Consider the following 17,013-nt stretch of genomic DNA (forward strand, 5'->3'; position numbering starts at 1 on the left):
TGCTGGGGTTCTGACGGCGCTGTCTTTTTTTTTTTTTTTTTTTTGCCTTCTTTCCGGGTTTCTCAGAAAAAAAAAAATCTTTCTTGCAGAATTGGGTATAAGAACCCCCCCCCCCCCCCCCCCCCTTTTTCAAATCCCACAATCCTTTTTTTTGGGGGGGGGGGGGGGGGGAGGGGAAGAAACACAACCCCAGGACTCAACCCTCCCACATGTCAAATTAAAAGGGAAAAGGGTTGTCAATAAAGAAAAAAAAAAATGAGATGAGAAAAATGATAAGAAAAGAAAAGAAAGAAAAAATCAATCAAATCCAGAGGCAGCGATGAGTAACGAATGGACGAAAAGTATAACTAATAACCAAAAGAAAGAGAAAAAACCGACCCACCGTAATTCACAGCAAAAACTAAAACAAAAACAAAAACAAATAGTAGCAACAGCCCACCAGCGAACCGCAACGATTTTTCAGTTTGTTAAAAACAAAACAAAACACCCTGGGGTAAATGAGTAATAGTATGGCGAGAAGGGGGAGACAGAACGCGAGGGGAACGGACGAAGTGAGAGACTATGCACGCGCCCAAACGGGATTAAAGAGCAAAAGGAAAAGAAAAGTAAAGGATAATAAAGGAAATTAACAATAATTCCGCACAACCCCGGCCCCTGCCATCCAGTAAATTACGGCATTGAAAAAAAAGGGGCAAATAAAGAGGGTGAAAAGCAAGAGCAAACATATATGCGAATGCGAACTCGCCGGTACAATGGGAGAGGGAAGACTGACCAAGACACAAAGAAAGCAAGGAACCAACTTTCAGAGGGGTGAAGAACAAGCAAAAATCGGAAAGACATGGTGTGAGTGAGAGATGGATTGGAATAGGGAAGAAACGCAGGGAAAAAAAAAAAAAAAGAGAGCAAAAACATCCCTCCCATCGTAAAATCAGTGAAAAGAATAGGAAATCGAAAAGGACGAGTTCAATTTCAACTCGCAAAGGGGGAAAAAAAGAAAAAACCTAACATAATAATCCGATTTATCATTCTCTTCTCACCCATCCCAGAAAAGGAAAAAGCCCCCAGAGAGTGAAAATCAGCCACCTGAAATTTAAATTTTGGTTTCTTTAAAAGAGATGACGAAAGGAGAGATCGAACGGTCAAAATGCAAAGATGACAAAAAGATCAGCGATTCAACCTGTTGCAGCCGTATTCCATGACATCGACGCCGGGGGTCCCGGCTGATAGCTGGAAGCATGCGCCGAGTGGGTAGGGCCGGGGAAATATTGTTGTTGCGGCGGCTGCGGAGGCGGCTGGTGTGATTGTTGAGGCTGTGACGGCGGCTGCGATTGAGGTTGTTGAGGCTGGCGGTCCCCATTATAGTAAGAAACGTTGGCCACCAAGGAACTCGATTCCCGTCTCGTTGCAGGATTGTAGGGCGGATGCTGTCCAACGTTTTGTTGATCTGCTGAATCCATCCCGCCAAAGGTTCCTCGCGAGTAGGCAGAGCTGGGGTCGACGGCGCCCGAAGACGAATCTGGGGCCACATTGCGCGGCTGTAATGCCGGATTTCGGTAAAGGCCAGCACTACTGGGTTGTTGCTGCTGCTGACTCCTATCAGCCAGGACAGTGTTGAGGGAAGAGGACATCGTGGAAGCAGACAAGGGTTGCTGCATGCTGGGGTTCATCGGGTTATAGCCGGGCGGGTATGATGCAGAGCTCCGGAAAGGGTAGCTGTCTTGCTTTGGAGGAATGTCGGCTGAATTGGAAGTATTTGCTAGGTATGGATTGGATGCCGGATGGCCTGCCAGCCCTGCTGCGCCAACTGCATAGCCAGGGGGTGCACCGTAGGCGGGTAGTTGGTAATATGACGGTCCGGAACTCGGTACCGCGTACGCCTGCGCGCCGCTTAGTGTAGAACGATACGCATATAGGGCGGAAGTCGGGTCTGCATCTTCCAGTGTAGCGTGATCAAAGTCGTCAATTGGGGCACGGAAGCTCTGCTTGGTGGTGAGTTCTGCGCGTGGACGTATATATCTCAAACTCTCGTGCTGCATCGGGGTATGGAGGCGGTTTGACATGACATCTTCAACACTGTAATATGATACCAAATGATGGGTCACACCCGACACCGTCACGCTCATGGTTTTCTTCACTAATCCGGAATCCTTGAACCCGTAAGAGTCCACGAGGGAGCCCACCAGTTGTCTCTCCAGCTCCGATTGCTGGTTCCGTTCTCCATATGGAGCTGCGCCTGGCGATGTTGCGGGCGAGTATGTAGTTCCATTGCTCTCTTGGGGTCGTGGGTACGGTTCCCCTGGTCTCCCAGTTGATGTTGGGCGCCGATTGCCCTTTTTCATCGCGCGCTTCTTCTCACCCGGAGGAAATGGCTTATCAAGTTCACGGTAGACGAGGAAATTGCCCAGGATGCGGCTCGGGCTCCAGGTAACGCCGTCCGTCCATCGCTTGATACCAGACGCATTTTCTTCGTAGATAAAAACACTACCACTTTTCACCAGTTGACTTCTCTCTCGATCGTGGGGACGTCGTGGGACATGGTGGAGGATACCTGTGAGACAGGCTTCGAAGAGGATCAGCGCATCTTGTGTCGTGGCGACATAGCCGGTGAATGTCGGCTCTAGTACTGCAGCTGTGCCGTTGCCCATGTTGTGCGACCAGCTGCAGGAAGGAGTTAGTTTCGACGATAAGGGAGGGCTAAAAAGCTAACACCGCCGGAGGTTTCTCGCTGCGGAGGAAACGGGGTAAGGTTGTAAGCTGCAAGGGTAAAGTTTTGCGCGCTGACAGAAAAGTATCGAGAAACACAAAGCCAAGCTTGTCTTGTTTGCGCGAAAATGCGACAGAGTTGGTGTTTATCGAAACGCAAATCAGAGGAGAGAGCAAATAAAATAGAGGGAGCGATTAATTTTATTTGATTATTATTCGTTTTTTTTTTTTTTTTATTGAACGGATACGGTATGGGAGAAAAAGAAAAGAAAAAAATCCGGAGGGTATGTGCGGACAGCCCGTCAGACGGGCCAAAAAGGCTTATGTAGGACAGGATTAACGTGGTTGTGTGAGCTCTCCCAGTTTTCGAACGATTGAAAAGAAGTGATGATGGCTTCTTTGAAGAGCAGCAAGGGACCCTCCCCGCGCAAAGGAGCTGCAAAGAGAGTTTGAGGGTTCTATGGATCGACAGACACAACGCGGGTCCAAAACTTTTTTTTGACCTTTTTCACTTTTCGGAATGGAGGGGCTCGATCTTGAGGAAGAGAGTTTACTGCCACAACCCCAGTCGTCAGGGTAGAATGCAGAATAGCGTGAGAATAGCACCAGGGCTTAAAGCAGCAGATAGCGCGATCAGGAACGTCAGTCAAGGGCGTGCTTATTCGACGGGCGAAACTCTATGCGGTTGGGATGGACCCAAGGATTTCGAAAGCGCTGGAGTGACGAAATAATGGGAACCAGAGCGAGAATGATGGCGTGAGGTCTAGCCCCGAATGCCCAGCTTGCTACTGCTTGTCGCCACGCCCCGTCGCTCCTGCTGGGGTGCTGGAGGGGAGCAAGAGCTGTGCGAAGTTTGGTAATGGCAGGAAGGTAAACTATTATTGGGTTTCGTTCTTCCGTTTCTCCCTCCACAGATGTCAAAGCAAGTCGGGAACTGTAAAAGCACCAAAGTTTGTTAGAAAGCAGGGAACTACGGGTGCCAAAAAGGTAATGAATAAGCAGACTCCCAAATAGATAGATGGATAGATGGATGGATGGATAGGGGTGTGGAGATTCAAAACATCGCACAGCACAACAAGCCTGGCAGCGGGGATAAATAAATCAGGGAAAATAGCAGAAGAACGAACGGAACAGCGAGGGCTCGATGACAAAATAATAATGGAAAAAAAGCAGCTGTCAACTCTAGCCTCGGGCCCCCTCCCTTTTGGAAAGTGAAGAATCAAGAAATCCAAATCAATGGTTTTGCTCATTCCTGCTTCTGGTCTCAATTGGCAGCTGCCATTCTGCTGGCGCGTTGTGGGGTTCTCTTCCGCTCCTCGACCTTCAATCTGTCTTGTCGTGTCTGCGCTCTTTTCTTTTTTTGTTAATTCTCGCTTTGCCCAATCACTGCCGCGAGATAAAAACGGTGATCATTCTGTTAAATTTTTTTTTTTTTTTTTTTTTTTTTTTTTTTTTTTTTCGTTTCCTGGTCTCCTGTTGATTTATCCAATTATTATTGTTGTGATTTTTATTTTTCCCCTTTTAGACGCCCTGTTTTTTGCTTTCTGCTTCTCTTTTCTTTCGCTCCTTCCTCTTGCTTCTTTGTTTATTTTTATTTATTTATTTTTTTCGTTTTCGTTTTTGGCAATGGGACTTCCTTTACAGTGGCGGGAAAGAACGGCACACTGCGTGGGGTCCGCCAGAGTCGTGGGGACGGAGGTGATCACTAGTCGATACAAGGGCCAAGCTGCTAGCAGCAAGCTCAGCATCGAGCAGCAGTTGAGAGTATCAGCATCCAGCTAGCATAGCAGCAGTGCAGGTCGGATGCAGTAGTATGATGCAGCATACACATGCAGCTGGTCTTTCCAGGAGGACCAGCATGCGCTGACGACATTGATTACTGGGTGACGGGAAAAAACAAATGGTTTGTTGGCGTATTTTGCTCGTTTTGGTGCTTGGTCTCAAGCAAAAAAAAAAAACCAAAAAAACCAAACCAACCCGGGCACGGTGAAGTGATAATAATGTAAGACACCAACGAAAAGGGGAGCTGTGCGTGGGTGTTTTGGCGTGGAGTGCGTGGGTTTACAGCTGCTCGCTGCAGAACCGTGGTGGCTTGTCTGGTGCCTAGCGCAGTGGAGCAGGCTGCGCAATGAGTGGCGCTGAATCTGTAGCCGTAAAGCCCGCTAGTGCGTGTCCAGATGCCCACAAGGCGCACCTCTAGACAGATGCAACCCAATAGGGCCCAGCGCCGGAAGAGCGGGGATCGCATTTAGGCAGCACGCTTTGCCGGAGGGGGCTAAGAGCTAGGGCTAGGGCTTGGGTCGACCAGGACCGGGACCCAGAGAAACCACCAGAGACAACCACAGCACGGCTTGGTCTCAGACTTGATTGGATTTTTGCCGTGGGCCGATAAGGACTCGGGGGCGACGCCGCAACTCCAGGCCGCAGTTCTGGGTGGTCGGTAAATAATCCGTCACAGACTCTCTGTTGTTGGGAGGGAGAGCGATGGGTAGTGGCTTCAGCACGAGAAAAGCCCAAAAGGCTAGCGAATGGTCTCCAGGGGCCCACTCCATAGGTCATCCATTGATATCCCAGGAAAAGTCGTAGCCTGTGCAGGTGAAACACGCGAATCACAGTCGGATGGATTGTCCAGATCTGTTTGAAAAAGAAAACATGGAATCTTCTCCAAAGCAATACAAAAAACGTCTTTCCACGCACCCCCAGTTTGGCCATTTTCCCGAGCAAGGAAAAAATTGTGTCAAAAAGGCAGTAAGAATAAGCGTGGTTTGGCACCTTTCTTTGCTTTTTTTTTTTTTTTTGCAGGGGCAGACGAGGCAAAAAAACAAGGTATGTAACACAGGAACAGGAACGGGGTCTGTGTAACAGAATGACAGGTCTCGAAAAAAATTAAAAATTAAAAATAAATAAAAGAAGAAAGACCAAAAAGAAAGCAAAGACAATTGAAACTCGAGTCCGACATCATGGTAGCAAGTATCGACAACCGATGCAAGGGCATGAAACTCTTAGAAACAGGGTGGAGAAACAAACCTACTTACTTTGAAAACAAGCTAAAACCACCCCGCGGATCACAAATAAAATAAAATATAAAAATTTCAAAAAAGAAACTCTCAAATTAAATAAAGTGCTGGAGCTCTTCTCCTTTGGCGCAAGGTCGATCACTAACCGCGAAAGTTTTTTCGAAAAGGTGTGATCGTTCGAAGCTGTTCACGCTTGTTATGTAGGTTGAGAATGTGGACTGGTGCTGCAGTACCGAAAAAAAAAAAGTCAACCCTCTTGTCAAGAAGAAGAATAATGCCCGATGGAGACCGGCAAAAACAAGGTTGGCTCCGAGGATCTGGGATGGTGTGACTAGGAGTCTTGGAGTCTATCCGGGCAAGAAAATCATGAAATCCACGTGGAGGGGTGCCAGATTAAATTGTATGTGTTCAAACGTACCAATGCGGAATCTGAATGATTCTGAGAAGAAACAGACAGACAGACAGACAGACAATGAGGCTTCGGGAATCTCGGGAGCGTATATAAATATATCGCTGGGCAGAGGAACAACGTGAAGGTATTTCTAGGACGAGAAGGTGGTGGTGAACTGTCGGACTCGCAAGTCCCACTTGGCAGTTCGATTTGGGCTGTCCTATGTATGTAGCTTTTTGCCGATCAACGAATAACACCTTTTCGCGAGCTTCTGTGGGGGCCAGCAAGTTAAAAAAGCCAAGTCGAAATAATAGCGTATTTTTGTTTTCTTAAAATATAAAAAAGGGTTGAGCTGAGTGAAGGAAGGTTGGGGGATAACAGGAGACCTTGACAATCACAGCCCCAAAAGCAACTGGAGCAATGGTAATATATATATATATATAAGCCGGCAGAAGCCTCCTGCAGCTGTTGATTGAGCGAATCTCTGCTGCTGGGAAAGACCCTTTTCGGCTCTCCCCTACTCCCGCTATTTGTCAGGCTTAGAATAGAATCTCTTTTTTTTTCCCGCTTGGTCGTATTTTTCTCTCTCACTCTCCCTCTCTCCCTTCTAACACGCCTTGGCAGTCAACAGGCCTGCAATATCAAATCAAATAAAGACGCTCCGTGTTTTGGGGGCCGAAAAAGCGCACGGAAAGAAACAGAGTAAACAAAAGCGATAATCGGCAGCAAAGAAAACGTTAAAAAGAAACAAAAAGGGCAGAACGCTGGGAATCACGTACCTTTCCCGTTGCGGATAGGTGAATAGAGTATCTTCAGGATAGCATCTTCCCGCAGCCACTCTACCAGTTCTTCCCAGGGCGGAAGTAGGGAGAGGTCTCCGTGTATATCATTCGCGATGTGCAGCTGCCAGTCCGGACTCCTGATTCGCTGATAATGGTAAAGCAGGTCCCAGCAAAAGGGAAAAGGCCAAGCGCAATCGCCTCAGCCCGTTCAAACAGGGGGGAGGGAAAGTATTTAAAAAAAAAAAAAAAAAAAAAAAAAAAAAAAAAAAAAAAAAAGCAAAGAAAAGAAATCAACGAAAAACGAGCACGCAAGTATAAGAAAGTTTAAGCTATCGTTAGTTATCAGCAATAACAATAAATGCAGGGCTGTTTAGCCTGTAGCAGAAGCCGCACAGGGATAAGCACCAAAAATATCGAAACTAAAATAAAAATGGGGAAAAAAGAGAATGATCACCCCCTAGGGGCATCCAGGGGACCCTTCGTTTGCCTTGCCCTGTCTTTGTTTTTTCTTTTCTTTTCTTTTCTTTTTTTTTTTTTTTTTTTTGGCACCCCGGAGTCTCGAAATGGTGGCTTTTCTTCACATTTATCCTTGGCCCCGTTCAAGGGAAAGATCGCAGCGTATGAGAGCCAGAAACGAAAACTTGACTGCCAATTGCAAACTGAGATACAAAGAGGGCGCGGGCTTTTACGCGGGAAAGCAAACAGGCTGCGGTTGTAGTAAAAAGAAACAATGTTGTTTGTGCTTTGCTGGAGGCCCCACTCCCCGGGTATTTCAAGAGCCCAAGGTTGGCAAACTATCAAGTAGTTATCAAGCATCAGTACGGAGAGAGGAGGTACCCGTCCGTAGACGAGAGATGGGGTTGGTGGGGATCAAGCAACAATGACTGCGGCCGTCAAGTGCGGCAACGCAAACCAGATACATCATCATCACCCTTGCTTCCGGGAGGAGAAGCGAGACGACGAGTCGATAGGATAGATACCCTAAGACCACAAGAGGGGGGCTTGAGCGGAGGGCCTTTTCCTTCTCGGTAGCTCTGCATGCCTTGTAGCGGAATGGCCCGCATGATGGCCCGCATGGACAGACAGACGTATACGGAGTGTATGTATGTATCGGTGTGGGGATGTGCAGCTCCTCGTGTCCACCTTATTCGTTTTCTTCCCTCTCTGCATTCTGTCATCAGCGATGTCGTCTGCCGGCGGATTCCTATCGCCCATCCCTGTGCCGTGTGCGTTGTACGGTGGTGATGGGCTGTGGAAGCAAGGGTGTATTCGGGTTGAGGTGTTGTCCAGATTAAAACATGCTTGGTTCGTTTTCGCTTTGTTTTGATGTTGACTGCACCGTTCCTGGACGTTTAAACTAACTACTTTATTTCTTTATTTCTTTATTTCTTTATTTATTCCCTTGAAACGGTATTATCATCCGAGCACCGAGATAAGAACTGCTTCTTCTTAAGGTACTCTACATACATACATAGTAGTATTAGCCTTTGGTATAAGATCAAGTCCTCCGCTCTGTCCAGCTCATCGGAAGGTTTGCAAAATAGTTAGCCTTCAGCATGAGATCTCCTCATCATCAGCAAGGCACCAGGATCGACGACCAGTAAACCTAAATCAACCTGAGCCAGGCACGCAGGGATTGAGCTTCGTTGACGCCGCCGCTAAATTAGATCGAGCATAGTGGCAACATTCAACAATTACTGCAGCAGGCTCAGTTGTTCTCGCTACGTATGGGATCATGGCCTGTCGATCCGCGTGGCTAGCCTGCTTGTCTTTGGATAACTAGTATATATATCTATGGCATCAGACAAAAACCCGCAACCAAGAACACAAACAGATCCCTTCTATGTTGACCCGCGACAGAGAGAAGCGGGGAAAACCAAAAAAAAAAAAAAAAAAAAAAAAAAAAAAAAACAGATCAAAGATCAGAACAAGACAAAAATAATGGCCTGTGCTTGCATCGAATCACAACGCAGGGGGCGTTGCAAGCTACGGTTTACTTTCCACTGCGTATGTGGTTTAGTTAGTTAGTTAGTTAGGTAGGTAGGTAGTTAGGAGTGATGACATCTCGTTAACTTGTGTACTGCACATGCGTTATTCTGCATGTGCCCAGCCAGCATGCACGATGGCGCTTGGATACTAGTACTGCAGATGAGGCGAGCTGAATACGGCGAACAATTGCTCTGATAGGCGAGTCTCCTTTTGTCGAAATATCGGTTGGGTCGACATGCGGTCGATACATGAATATACGCAGTAGTAGTCTACGGACTTTCGACTTGCGGAGTCTCTGTCTGTATTTCTGTCTGTATGTCGCCGGAAGAAGCTGATAACTGGCGAGTGGGCTGGCTGGGTGTGGTTTTGATAGATTCAATGTGTAGGTGGTAGGTGGTGCTTTTGTTCGTTTCTCGTCTTGTCTGTCCTTTTTGACGACGATTGGAGGTTCCTTTGCTTGGGTTGGATGGTGGATCATTGGCTCCACTCTTCTCTCCTGGATACATACATACACCCTTACCGGCATACGTCCGTGGGTTAAGTTTGCTCGTCCTATGTGTATAAAAATCTGCGCATAACAAGGCCTTGCGGCAACTCCAGATAAGCACCAGAGCCTGACGAAATCGGTCTCCACACGGCCGGATTTACGGGGCTGTGTCCACCGAATCAACTGCGTAGCAGCCAAACCTTAGGCATCGAGCTCCTAAACTCTACAACCCCCTCCCCCATTCTTTTGCTTCAGGGAGTGGGATGGATGAGTGGGGTTGGGGGGAACGCTGTCGTAGAAGCCTCTAGGGAGCTCCAAAGAGTTCATCAGGATCTGACTTTCATCTTTCATTCCAGCATCCACGGATTGGCCAGCCACAAACGACGGTTGAAGAAAGAGGCTAGCAGAGTGTTTAAAAAAAAAAAAAAAAGAAAAAGAAAAAAGAAAGGAAAGGAAAGAAAAGGTGAGTATCCACTCATCCGTTCGGCATGGATGGAACAAGCGAGGATATTGAGTCGATCGGATCAGTGGCGATCGTCGTCGTCGTCGGATATTCACCCACGCCGACACAAAGCTGCAATCAAGAACGAGTCTGAACGAACAAGAACGCTGATTGTGCACGCAGCGTGTGTCTACATTACCGAGCACTCTGATTTTTACCAAGCCTCGCTTATTTCGTTTTTGAGAAACGATCAGTTGGCTCTTATATCGTATTCCCCCGGTTTATATGTGTATATATGTGTATATATATATATATATGTTTTTATCGTCTTCCGATGCCCATTGCCAGATGGAGAGGTAATATGGCTGGCTATGTTATAGATAATTTCTTTCTTCGGATAATTATGTATATTCAGGTATCCTTCGAGCGTTGGATAAGAATTATATGAGCCGTTACTCCGTACTCCGTACTGTCCTTACCAACCCATCCCTGTTCCTTTTGGAAAAAGGGAAAAAGAAAAAAAGAAACTACGCACACATAGCGCTCCCCGAGAGAAATGGGCTGGATCTCGAGACAGTTTTCAACACGCTGCTTATATGTCCGAAGCAAGCAAGGGGCTTGCATGGGGACAACAGCTGTCCGTATTATTATTAGAGGGAAGCCTGCAAAATGGTGGTGTGTCCCATAAAAGGAAAATGGTTTGAAAAAAAACGAAAAGGGAAATAAACAAAAGGTGGGGAGGAAACCCTATATACTTGTTAGTATGAAAAGCGGTGAGTTTTCCGGAAGTGAATTCAATCTTACCTTTGCTTTTCAATCTCAATTCCCACATTTTGGTGTTTAAGGGTAACTTCTGCGGGAGCAAGAAAGGCCCGTCTTCTTAACTCCAACATGATTTCCACTAAGGGGAAGGACAACCTAAATACGCCCCAGGATTATCAGATCTTAACCCTCTTTTTTAATTTTTAATTTTATTTTTTGCTTGCCTCGCCTACCCTGACTTTACGCTTAATTCTTAAAATCTGTGATTCCCGCTCCCCGGGCTGAGCCTAAAGTAGATATAATTTGAGCAGGGGCCCCACCGAAAAATTTAATCGGACAACAGAACAGCGCGGTGGCGGGAACAGAAGAACAAAAAGGGTTCTGATCTCACTCCAGCCTATGCTGTGAACATCCATTGCTCCAGCCTGCCTCGAGTGCTGCGTTTTGCCACACACACTATGCTGAATTTGCGGTGCTAAGACGGCCAGAGTACTCGCTTGACCACCCAAGAGAGGGTTTTACATAGGTTCTTGTTGATTTATTTGTTTATTTATTCTTTCAAACACGCACACACATATAATTCGTGGTAACCGTCTTGGCGCAACAAATGGAACTCATAGGAGCGCAGGTTGCTGAAACAAGGGGCACGCAAATGAGCAGGAAATCTACTCCTTACGTGGTAACGCAGCACCGCTACCCCGGTAGACTTTTCGTGCCACTCCTGCATCGCGTATCAACGGAGGAACGGGCGACCAGAAGGGAAATTGAACGAACAATAGCAAATTATATATGACGTCGAGAGGATGGTCCATCCATGCGCACGAGTTCCATGTTTCTCGACCAGAGGATAACCAAAGGAGTTCTCCTGTTTCGCCACTTGTTGTTTGAGAGGTTAGACCGGCCATTTGTTGACGGTGAGACGTGAGCCCTTTTTTTTTTTTTTTTAAGTAACTGGAGAAACGGAAACTCTGGTATGGTAAACTGGCATCTTTGCGCGATAAACAAACCCTTGCTCTCCCCCCTCTCAGATCTCGGGATAGAAAAGCGGCATGTGGATTGGATTGGGGGGATTTGGAAGGAGTTTGTGTTTTGAGTTTGCGGTACTGGGTAGCGGGAGAGTTTATTTTTAATATCCCCCGTGCTGCTTTTAACGATCCATTCCGCAATGCACTGTGCAGATGTTGTGCCCGCGATACAGGCCAAAGCTTCCTCTCGGGAATGGAGGCTCCCTTGCAGGCGCCGATGCACCAGCAGGACAATCTCCGTCTAAGGTCCCGAGAGGGCTATCCACGATTGTATCTCGACACACCAGCGGCCAAGAGATTCGCGTTTGGGTTGGCGGTAATGATTTGCAACAGACCGGTCCGCTGGACATCCGCTGGACATCCGCTGGACATCCGCTGTGGACAAGGCTGCCCACGAGAGAATCTGCGTCCGATCCCCCTTGGTGGTTGACAACAGCCTCAACAAGGCAGCTCCAGGCAGCTCCAGACAGCTCTCTCCACGCTGACAGCTCGCAGACGCAGGAACCAAAGTTTCCGCTCCCACGTCACCTGACCATGGATGACGATTTGATCCCGCGCTAAACCGAGACCGGGGCCATAGGCGCACGGCGGGCGCGCTAAATGCCACGCGGGCTGGATGCTACCCGGCCAAACGACAGCTCGGTGATGTCACCGTCGTGACCAGCGGTATCAGCGGTATCAGCATGCAGCTAACGAGACGCTTCCTGCCGCTAGGGTGCCCGCGCATGAGACAGGAGACATCTTTCCGAACTCTGGAGCGGAGGAGAGACATTGTTCCAAGTCCCATGGCAAACAAGATGCATGATTACTCGTACGGTACGATACATGTCCAATGTCTATGTCCAGGGAATGACCCCGGGGCTGCATCTCTCAGGAATTCTCATCCGCTGCACAGAGAGTACAGATAGTAACATTCGCAACTCATGGCTCGCAGCAGCACCAACTACGGCGTAACTGACTGAACCGAGCACTGTCGTCCAAACTGCGTAGCCGATGCACGGACACCAAATGACCACCAAGGAAGTAAAAAGCTAGCGAATGCAGCCGGCTTGCGCCAGTGAACGCCAGTTGATGCCGATTGATCCAATCCAAGTGTGAACAAGCCTGCCCCCCCCCGCCAGTAAAATCGCATTGTATTTGTCGAACTAGTTATCGAAAACCGTTATTTATGATTTCCCCCCGATTCCTCTTAGCACTCAGACTACTCCGTCCTCAACCCGATATCTCGGTCGATCTATCCACATCGCGTAATTTTGCATGAACATCCCCCCCATATCTGCATGGCGGTGGGGTCTTGACTTTTATCAACTCGGCAAGTTTAAAAGACAACAAATCATTGCAAGCGCGGACTGTGACGAGGGCCGAGTCTGCAGGTCGGTTCGGTCTGCGGAGCTCCTCCAGTGCTGGCACTGTGCTGCACATACAGTTTGCACATCCATTACGACGAACTGCCGAGAAGAAGCAACGGAGAAGTCTTTCCGTATGGATATCGGCGCCTGATTTGAATAATAAATAAATAAATAAATAAATAACAATAATGATGATAAGAAATAAATAAAAATAAAAAAATATAAAAAATACAAAGCTCCTAGGAACAATCAGGGCTAGCTGCAACAAGTAGCTCCCCATCCCATCCTGAACTGCGCAACGACGCGGTGAGAAGCCACAAAAACGGGCACGCACCGCATGACGCAGCATCACTTTGAACAAATAATCTGTTGCCGGCTTGCTTTTCTTTCCAAGAGTGATGCAGGGGCTAGCCTGCCTTCTGCCCTGCCTTGCCTTGCCTTGCCTCGCTTTGCTTTGCCGTTGCTGTTGCTTTTGCTTTGGTGACGACGAATTTTGAAACTCCATGGATTGGAGATTGTGGGAAAAAAAAAAAAAAAAAAAAATAAGAATTACTCTTTCGTCGCTTGTATCCTGCCCAACTCCCGAGAAGAGCTACTATGTATATGTCGAGAAAGGTCTTCCTCAAGCCCCCCCTTCCCCCTTTCCCCCCTTTCTACTGCTGTTTTGTGCGGAAGGGACTCGTGTCAGCCAAATTTTTTGGGGTCAAAATTTTGAACGAGCAGAGACGACACAGACACAGTCTTGCCAACAATATCTCGGTTCATCCTTAAATCTGAAAAAAACATCCCATCAATGAAAGCTTCGGGCTTCGAATGTTTCCAAAAGCTGGCTTAACTGATTTGTGTTATTTTTACCAGGTCTGAGTGGGTTTGGGCTATGGAGTTAAAAAAAAAAGTGCAATAATAAATAAAAATACAATCTCTTGCCCAAAAATTCCCCGAGCCATACGGTCCCCACAACGCCATAACTAGTTACTACGTCTCTGGGCTTCAACTGGCCCGTCATGTCAATAACTAGTGGATGATATGATAAAATAAATAATAGTTCCCCCGAACCCTTTTTCCGGGTGGGGGATGAACTCTAAAACTAGTGCCCACGTTTATTTCGAACTCATGTCCTCCCTCCATGTCTACTTGTATGCAGGTACAGACAGGATCAACAACAGCAAGTTCTCAGTATCGATGTTATCCCAATTCCAAGGGGATAGCGGGCTACCTGGCTACCTGGCTCCCTGGGAACACGTAGGGTATCGCTATCGCTCCGGTACCCGTGCCCTCTTTTTTATAATAGAGAAGTATTTCGTTCAATTGCTAATGCTCAAAACGTAAGAATGGAGTTTGTTCAGAGTAGCATTCCTTTTTTTTTTTTTTTTTTTTTTTTTTTTTTTTTTTTAAGAAAGTGTTGAAAGGAGGCAAACTCCCGGCCCGGGCTGGACGGGAGAAGATTCCTCTCCTCCCCAATACAACAACAGGGCTGCAGAGGGCTGCAGGGACACTTCCAAGATGGGAGAGGCCGCCTTTGGGAGGGGGGGGGGGGGGTTGGCTCTGAGCTCTAAAAATATCAAGAAGGGTCATAGGCGCTTGAATGGAGTGAAATGGAGGCTGCATCAAAACTCTATTCTTGACAAGGGAGGAAGATTAAAAAAAAAAATCTCTCCGAACACTGCGTGTATGGGTTAGTTCATTTTTACTTTTGTTATCGTCCAAATTCCAAAAGCTCGCCGAGCTCCTGGTTCTATCTACTGCGTATGCTTCTCGCTTCTGCAAACGAAAATGCTTCGAAATATCCATGCTTTCGGGGATGCGGGAGATATATTTCTGTCTATTCCGTACTTAGTAGTTGCTGCTCCTCCCTGTCCTGATCTCGAGTCATATTTTCTCGGGAGACTTAGGCAGGAAGATGAGGTGATTATGACTCCGGTGCATTCTTTTCTGTCCATGTTGGCTAACGCATTGCGGAACACGGTTCGATGATGATGATGAAGGGCGAAAGGAAGATAGGAATCAACGACTATGATGACATGAGAGCGCACGGGGGGGTGAGTAGTGACGAAATCGAAAAATCTGGCATACAAGAGTTTACGGGACAAGGAAAAGAATACTCCGTAAGCCAAAGGGATTGGTTTATTATTTGACTGCTTCGATTAATCGTTCCAACCCAACTCTCCTGCAGACTCGATCTCTCAATTGACTTTCTGCCGATCGCCGACCGGTTGCCGAAATCCTTGCCACTGTTCTTTTTGCCTGCCTTTATTTTGTTTTGCCCTAGTGCTTACGGAGTACGGGGTATCGGATATTTGGGGGCGAGCGACATGTAGCCTCCAAGCTCCTGGATCCCCTTCCATCCCGATCAAATCTTAAATGGGCTCAGGCACTCGCTCTGACAACACTTGGGGTCCAATGTTGGTCTCGGGTGAGGTTTCAGTGTGGATGGAAGGAAGGCTTCTTTCTGGGTTTCTTATTCCGTTGCCATTTGTCCGGGATGCCTTCCGATGTTCTCTGTACGGAGTAGTCAGGGAGACAGACGGCCTTTTGATACAATCCAGCTACTACAAGGGCCCTTACCCTTGAGCCAATGTTAAATGAACAATTGCTGCACCCTGGTTCTTCACCGAAGACCCTGGGCTTTGTTCTCCGTTCCGTAGTCGGCAACATTTGCGAGATTGATTCAGCACGCACCGATAAGAAATTTCCACACCTTCAATGATTACTATTGCCCTGTAACTATTTCTCATTGTTGTTCTCCACCAGCCAAGTTGGCCAGTTGGGAGATTTCAATGACCTCATTAGCGCGGGCAGATGGATTCTAGACCGTATCCACCGGCACCGGTACAGATCCGTCGCCATCTACTCATCGACGATGACGAGGAATCAGTTCTAGCATGTGTTTGTGCCTCTGTGGCAAGAATACTACAGCTGATACAAGTGGTTTGTTAATCGATCCGGCGTTTGCAAAGATGCATAGTATCCGTCCTCGCTTTGCTCCGCCTCACAAAAACATGGCGGTGACGGCGACTAGAAAAGCGGGCTTCCATGTAAGATCCCGGGGGACCGTCAAAGAGAGTAAACAGAGCAAAAATGTCGATGCTTCGAGAAGGTTAACCGTATGGGGCAGGTGGGGGTTGGGCGTCATTGAACAGAGATCTCATTGCCGCACGGATTAGATTCGGTTCCGATGTCCTTCGACTGACAACTGCCCCCAAGCGCCAAACAAACACCACCGACGACACTCCACCTCGTCCACAGTGTGAGGCCTTCAGATAGGCAATTCGGCATTACAGGTATATGGAAAAAGCGTTGGTTGACAGGAAACGCCACAAAGCCACCATTTTCTTGCCATCGAAGTTTTGACTGGGGAATTTATTAGGGAAAAAAAAAAAAAAAAAAAAAAAAAAAAAAAAAAAAAAAATTCCAGTTTCCGTTTTCGGAAATCGTTTTCTATCTCGATAACCCCCTTGGACGCAGCGGATCTTTTTTTTCTTTCTTTTTCTTTTTTCTCTCTTTATTCCTTGTTCTCGACGAACGGATATCTTTTGCCAGACGGCCAAACTCCCCAAAATTTACTTATATCCTCTTCAGACCTTTCCAGGCCATCGCAGCCCTTTTTGCAGGCCTGGGGTAGAAAGGCATGGACGAATACTGGCTTATTTGTGAAACTCCAGCTTTTCTGTGGTGCCAAAAATAGCCCTGGTATGGCCACCCCCCCATAAAATGTTAAAACCACCACTGAGCATGGCCCGTCTTTTGTTCAGTGTTTCGAAGTACTGCAGGGATCTCGACCATGGAAGGCAGATCTAGATGTATCGGGCCTGATCAAGGTTGTTTTTGTAAGAGTGGGGCGCACTCTTACATGCAAAAGCAGGATGATCACAGCGGAGGAGTACAGACTACCCATACATAGTTCGTCTGTCTGTCTGTCTGCCTTGGATTTGAATCTGGGTTGACATGAATAGCGTTTCATACTTGATTTTTCCCCTTTTTGTTTTGCTGTCGACAATGGCGTGCGTTTGTTTCTGAATCAAGACGGACTGGCGGGTGCTTCTCAAGGCTGGCCCCTCAAAAGGAC

The 17,013-nt window shown here is 47.3% G+C and overlaps 6 protein-coding genes across 6 annotated transcripts; 3 read left to right on the forward strand and 3 right to left on the reverse strand.

Moving 5' to 3' along the window:
* Positions 1-1,172: 1,172 nt before the first annotated feature.
* Positions 1,173-2,645, reverse strand: HCAG_08258 (conserved hypothetical protein; the record flags this gene model as incomplete). Its single annotated transcript, XM_001537098.1, has 1 exon — positions 1,173-2,645. The coding sequence occupies one exon, from the start codon at positions 2,643-2,645 to the stop codon at positions 1,173-1,175; it is 1,473 nt and encodes a 490-aa protein (XP_001537148.1).
* Positions 2,646-4,329: 1,684 nt separating this feature from the next.
* HCAG_08259 (predicted protein) lies at positions 4,330-4,485 on the forward strand (the record flags this gene model as incomplete). The annotated part of the gene is made up of 1 exon (XM_001537099.1): positions 4,330-4,485. The coding sequence occupies one exon, from the start codon at positions 4,330-4,332 to the stop codon at positions 4,483-4,485; it is 156 nt and encodes a 51-aa protein (XP_001537149.1).
* A 414-nt stretch (positions 4,486-4,899) lies between these two features.
* HCAG_08260 (predicted protein) lies at positions 4,900-5,415 on the reverse strand (the record flags this gene model as incomplete). Its single annotated transcript, XM_001537100.1, has 2 exons — positions 4,900-5,166; positions 5,401-5,415. 2 exons carry the CDS (start codon positions 5,413-5,415, stop codon positions 4,900-4,902), a joined length of 282 nt encoding a protein of 93 aa, XP_001537150.1.
* Positions 5,416-8,076: 2,661 nt separating this feature from the next.
* Positions 8,077-8,571, forward strand: HCAG_08261 (predicted protein; the record flags this gene model as incomplete). Its single annotated transcript, XM_001537101.1, has 2 exons — positions 8,077-8,198; positions 8,442-8,571. The coding sequence occupies 2 exons, from the start codon at positions 8,077-8,079 to the stop codon at positions 8,569-8,571; spliced, it is 252 nt and encodes an 83-aa protein (XP_001537151.1).
* A 315-nt stretch (positions 8,572-8,886) lies between these two features.
* HCAG_08262 (predicted protein) lies at positions 8,887-9,360 on the reverse strand (the record flags this gene model as incomplete). Its single annotated transcript, XM_001537102.1, has 2 exons — positions 8,887-8,896; positions 8,975-9,360. 2 exons carry the CDS (start codon positions 9,358-9,360, stop codon positions 8,887-8,889), a joined length of 396 nt encoding a protein of 131 aa, XP_001537152.1.
* A 2,391-nt stretch (positions 9,361-11,751) lies between these two features.
* On the forward strand, positions 11,752-12,659 carry HCAG_08263 (predicted protein; the record flags this gene model as incomplete). The annotated part of the gene is made up of 3 exons (XM_001537103.1): positions 11,752-12,005; positions 12,179-12,414; positions 12,589-12,659. 3 exons carry the CDS (start codon positions 11,752-11,754, stop codon positions 12,657-12,659), a joined length of 561 nt encoding a protein of 186 aa, XP_001537153.1.
* Between the last annotated feature and the right edge of the window lie 4,354 nt (positions 12,660-17,013).

The sequence above is a fragment of the Histoplasma capsulatum genome, genomic scaffold (assembly GCF_000149585.1).
Source record: "Histoplasma capsulatum NAm1 scaffold_10 genomic scaffold, whole genome shotgun sequence".
NCBI lineage: Eukaryota > Fungi > Ascomycota > Eurotiomycetes > Onygenales > Ajellomycetaceae > Histoplasma > Histoplasma mississippiense.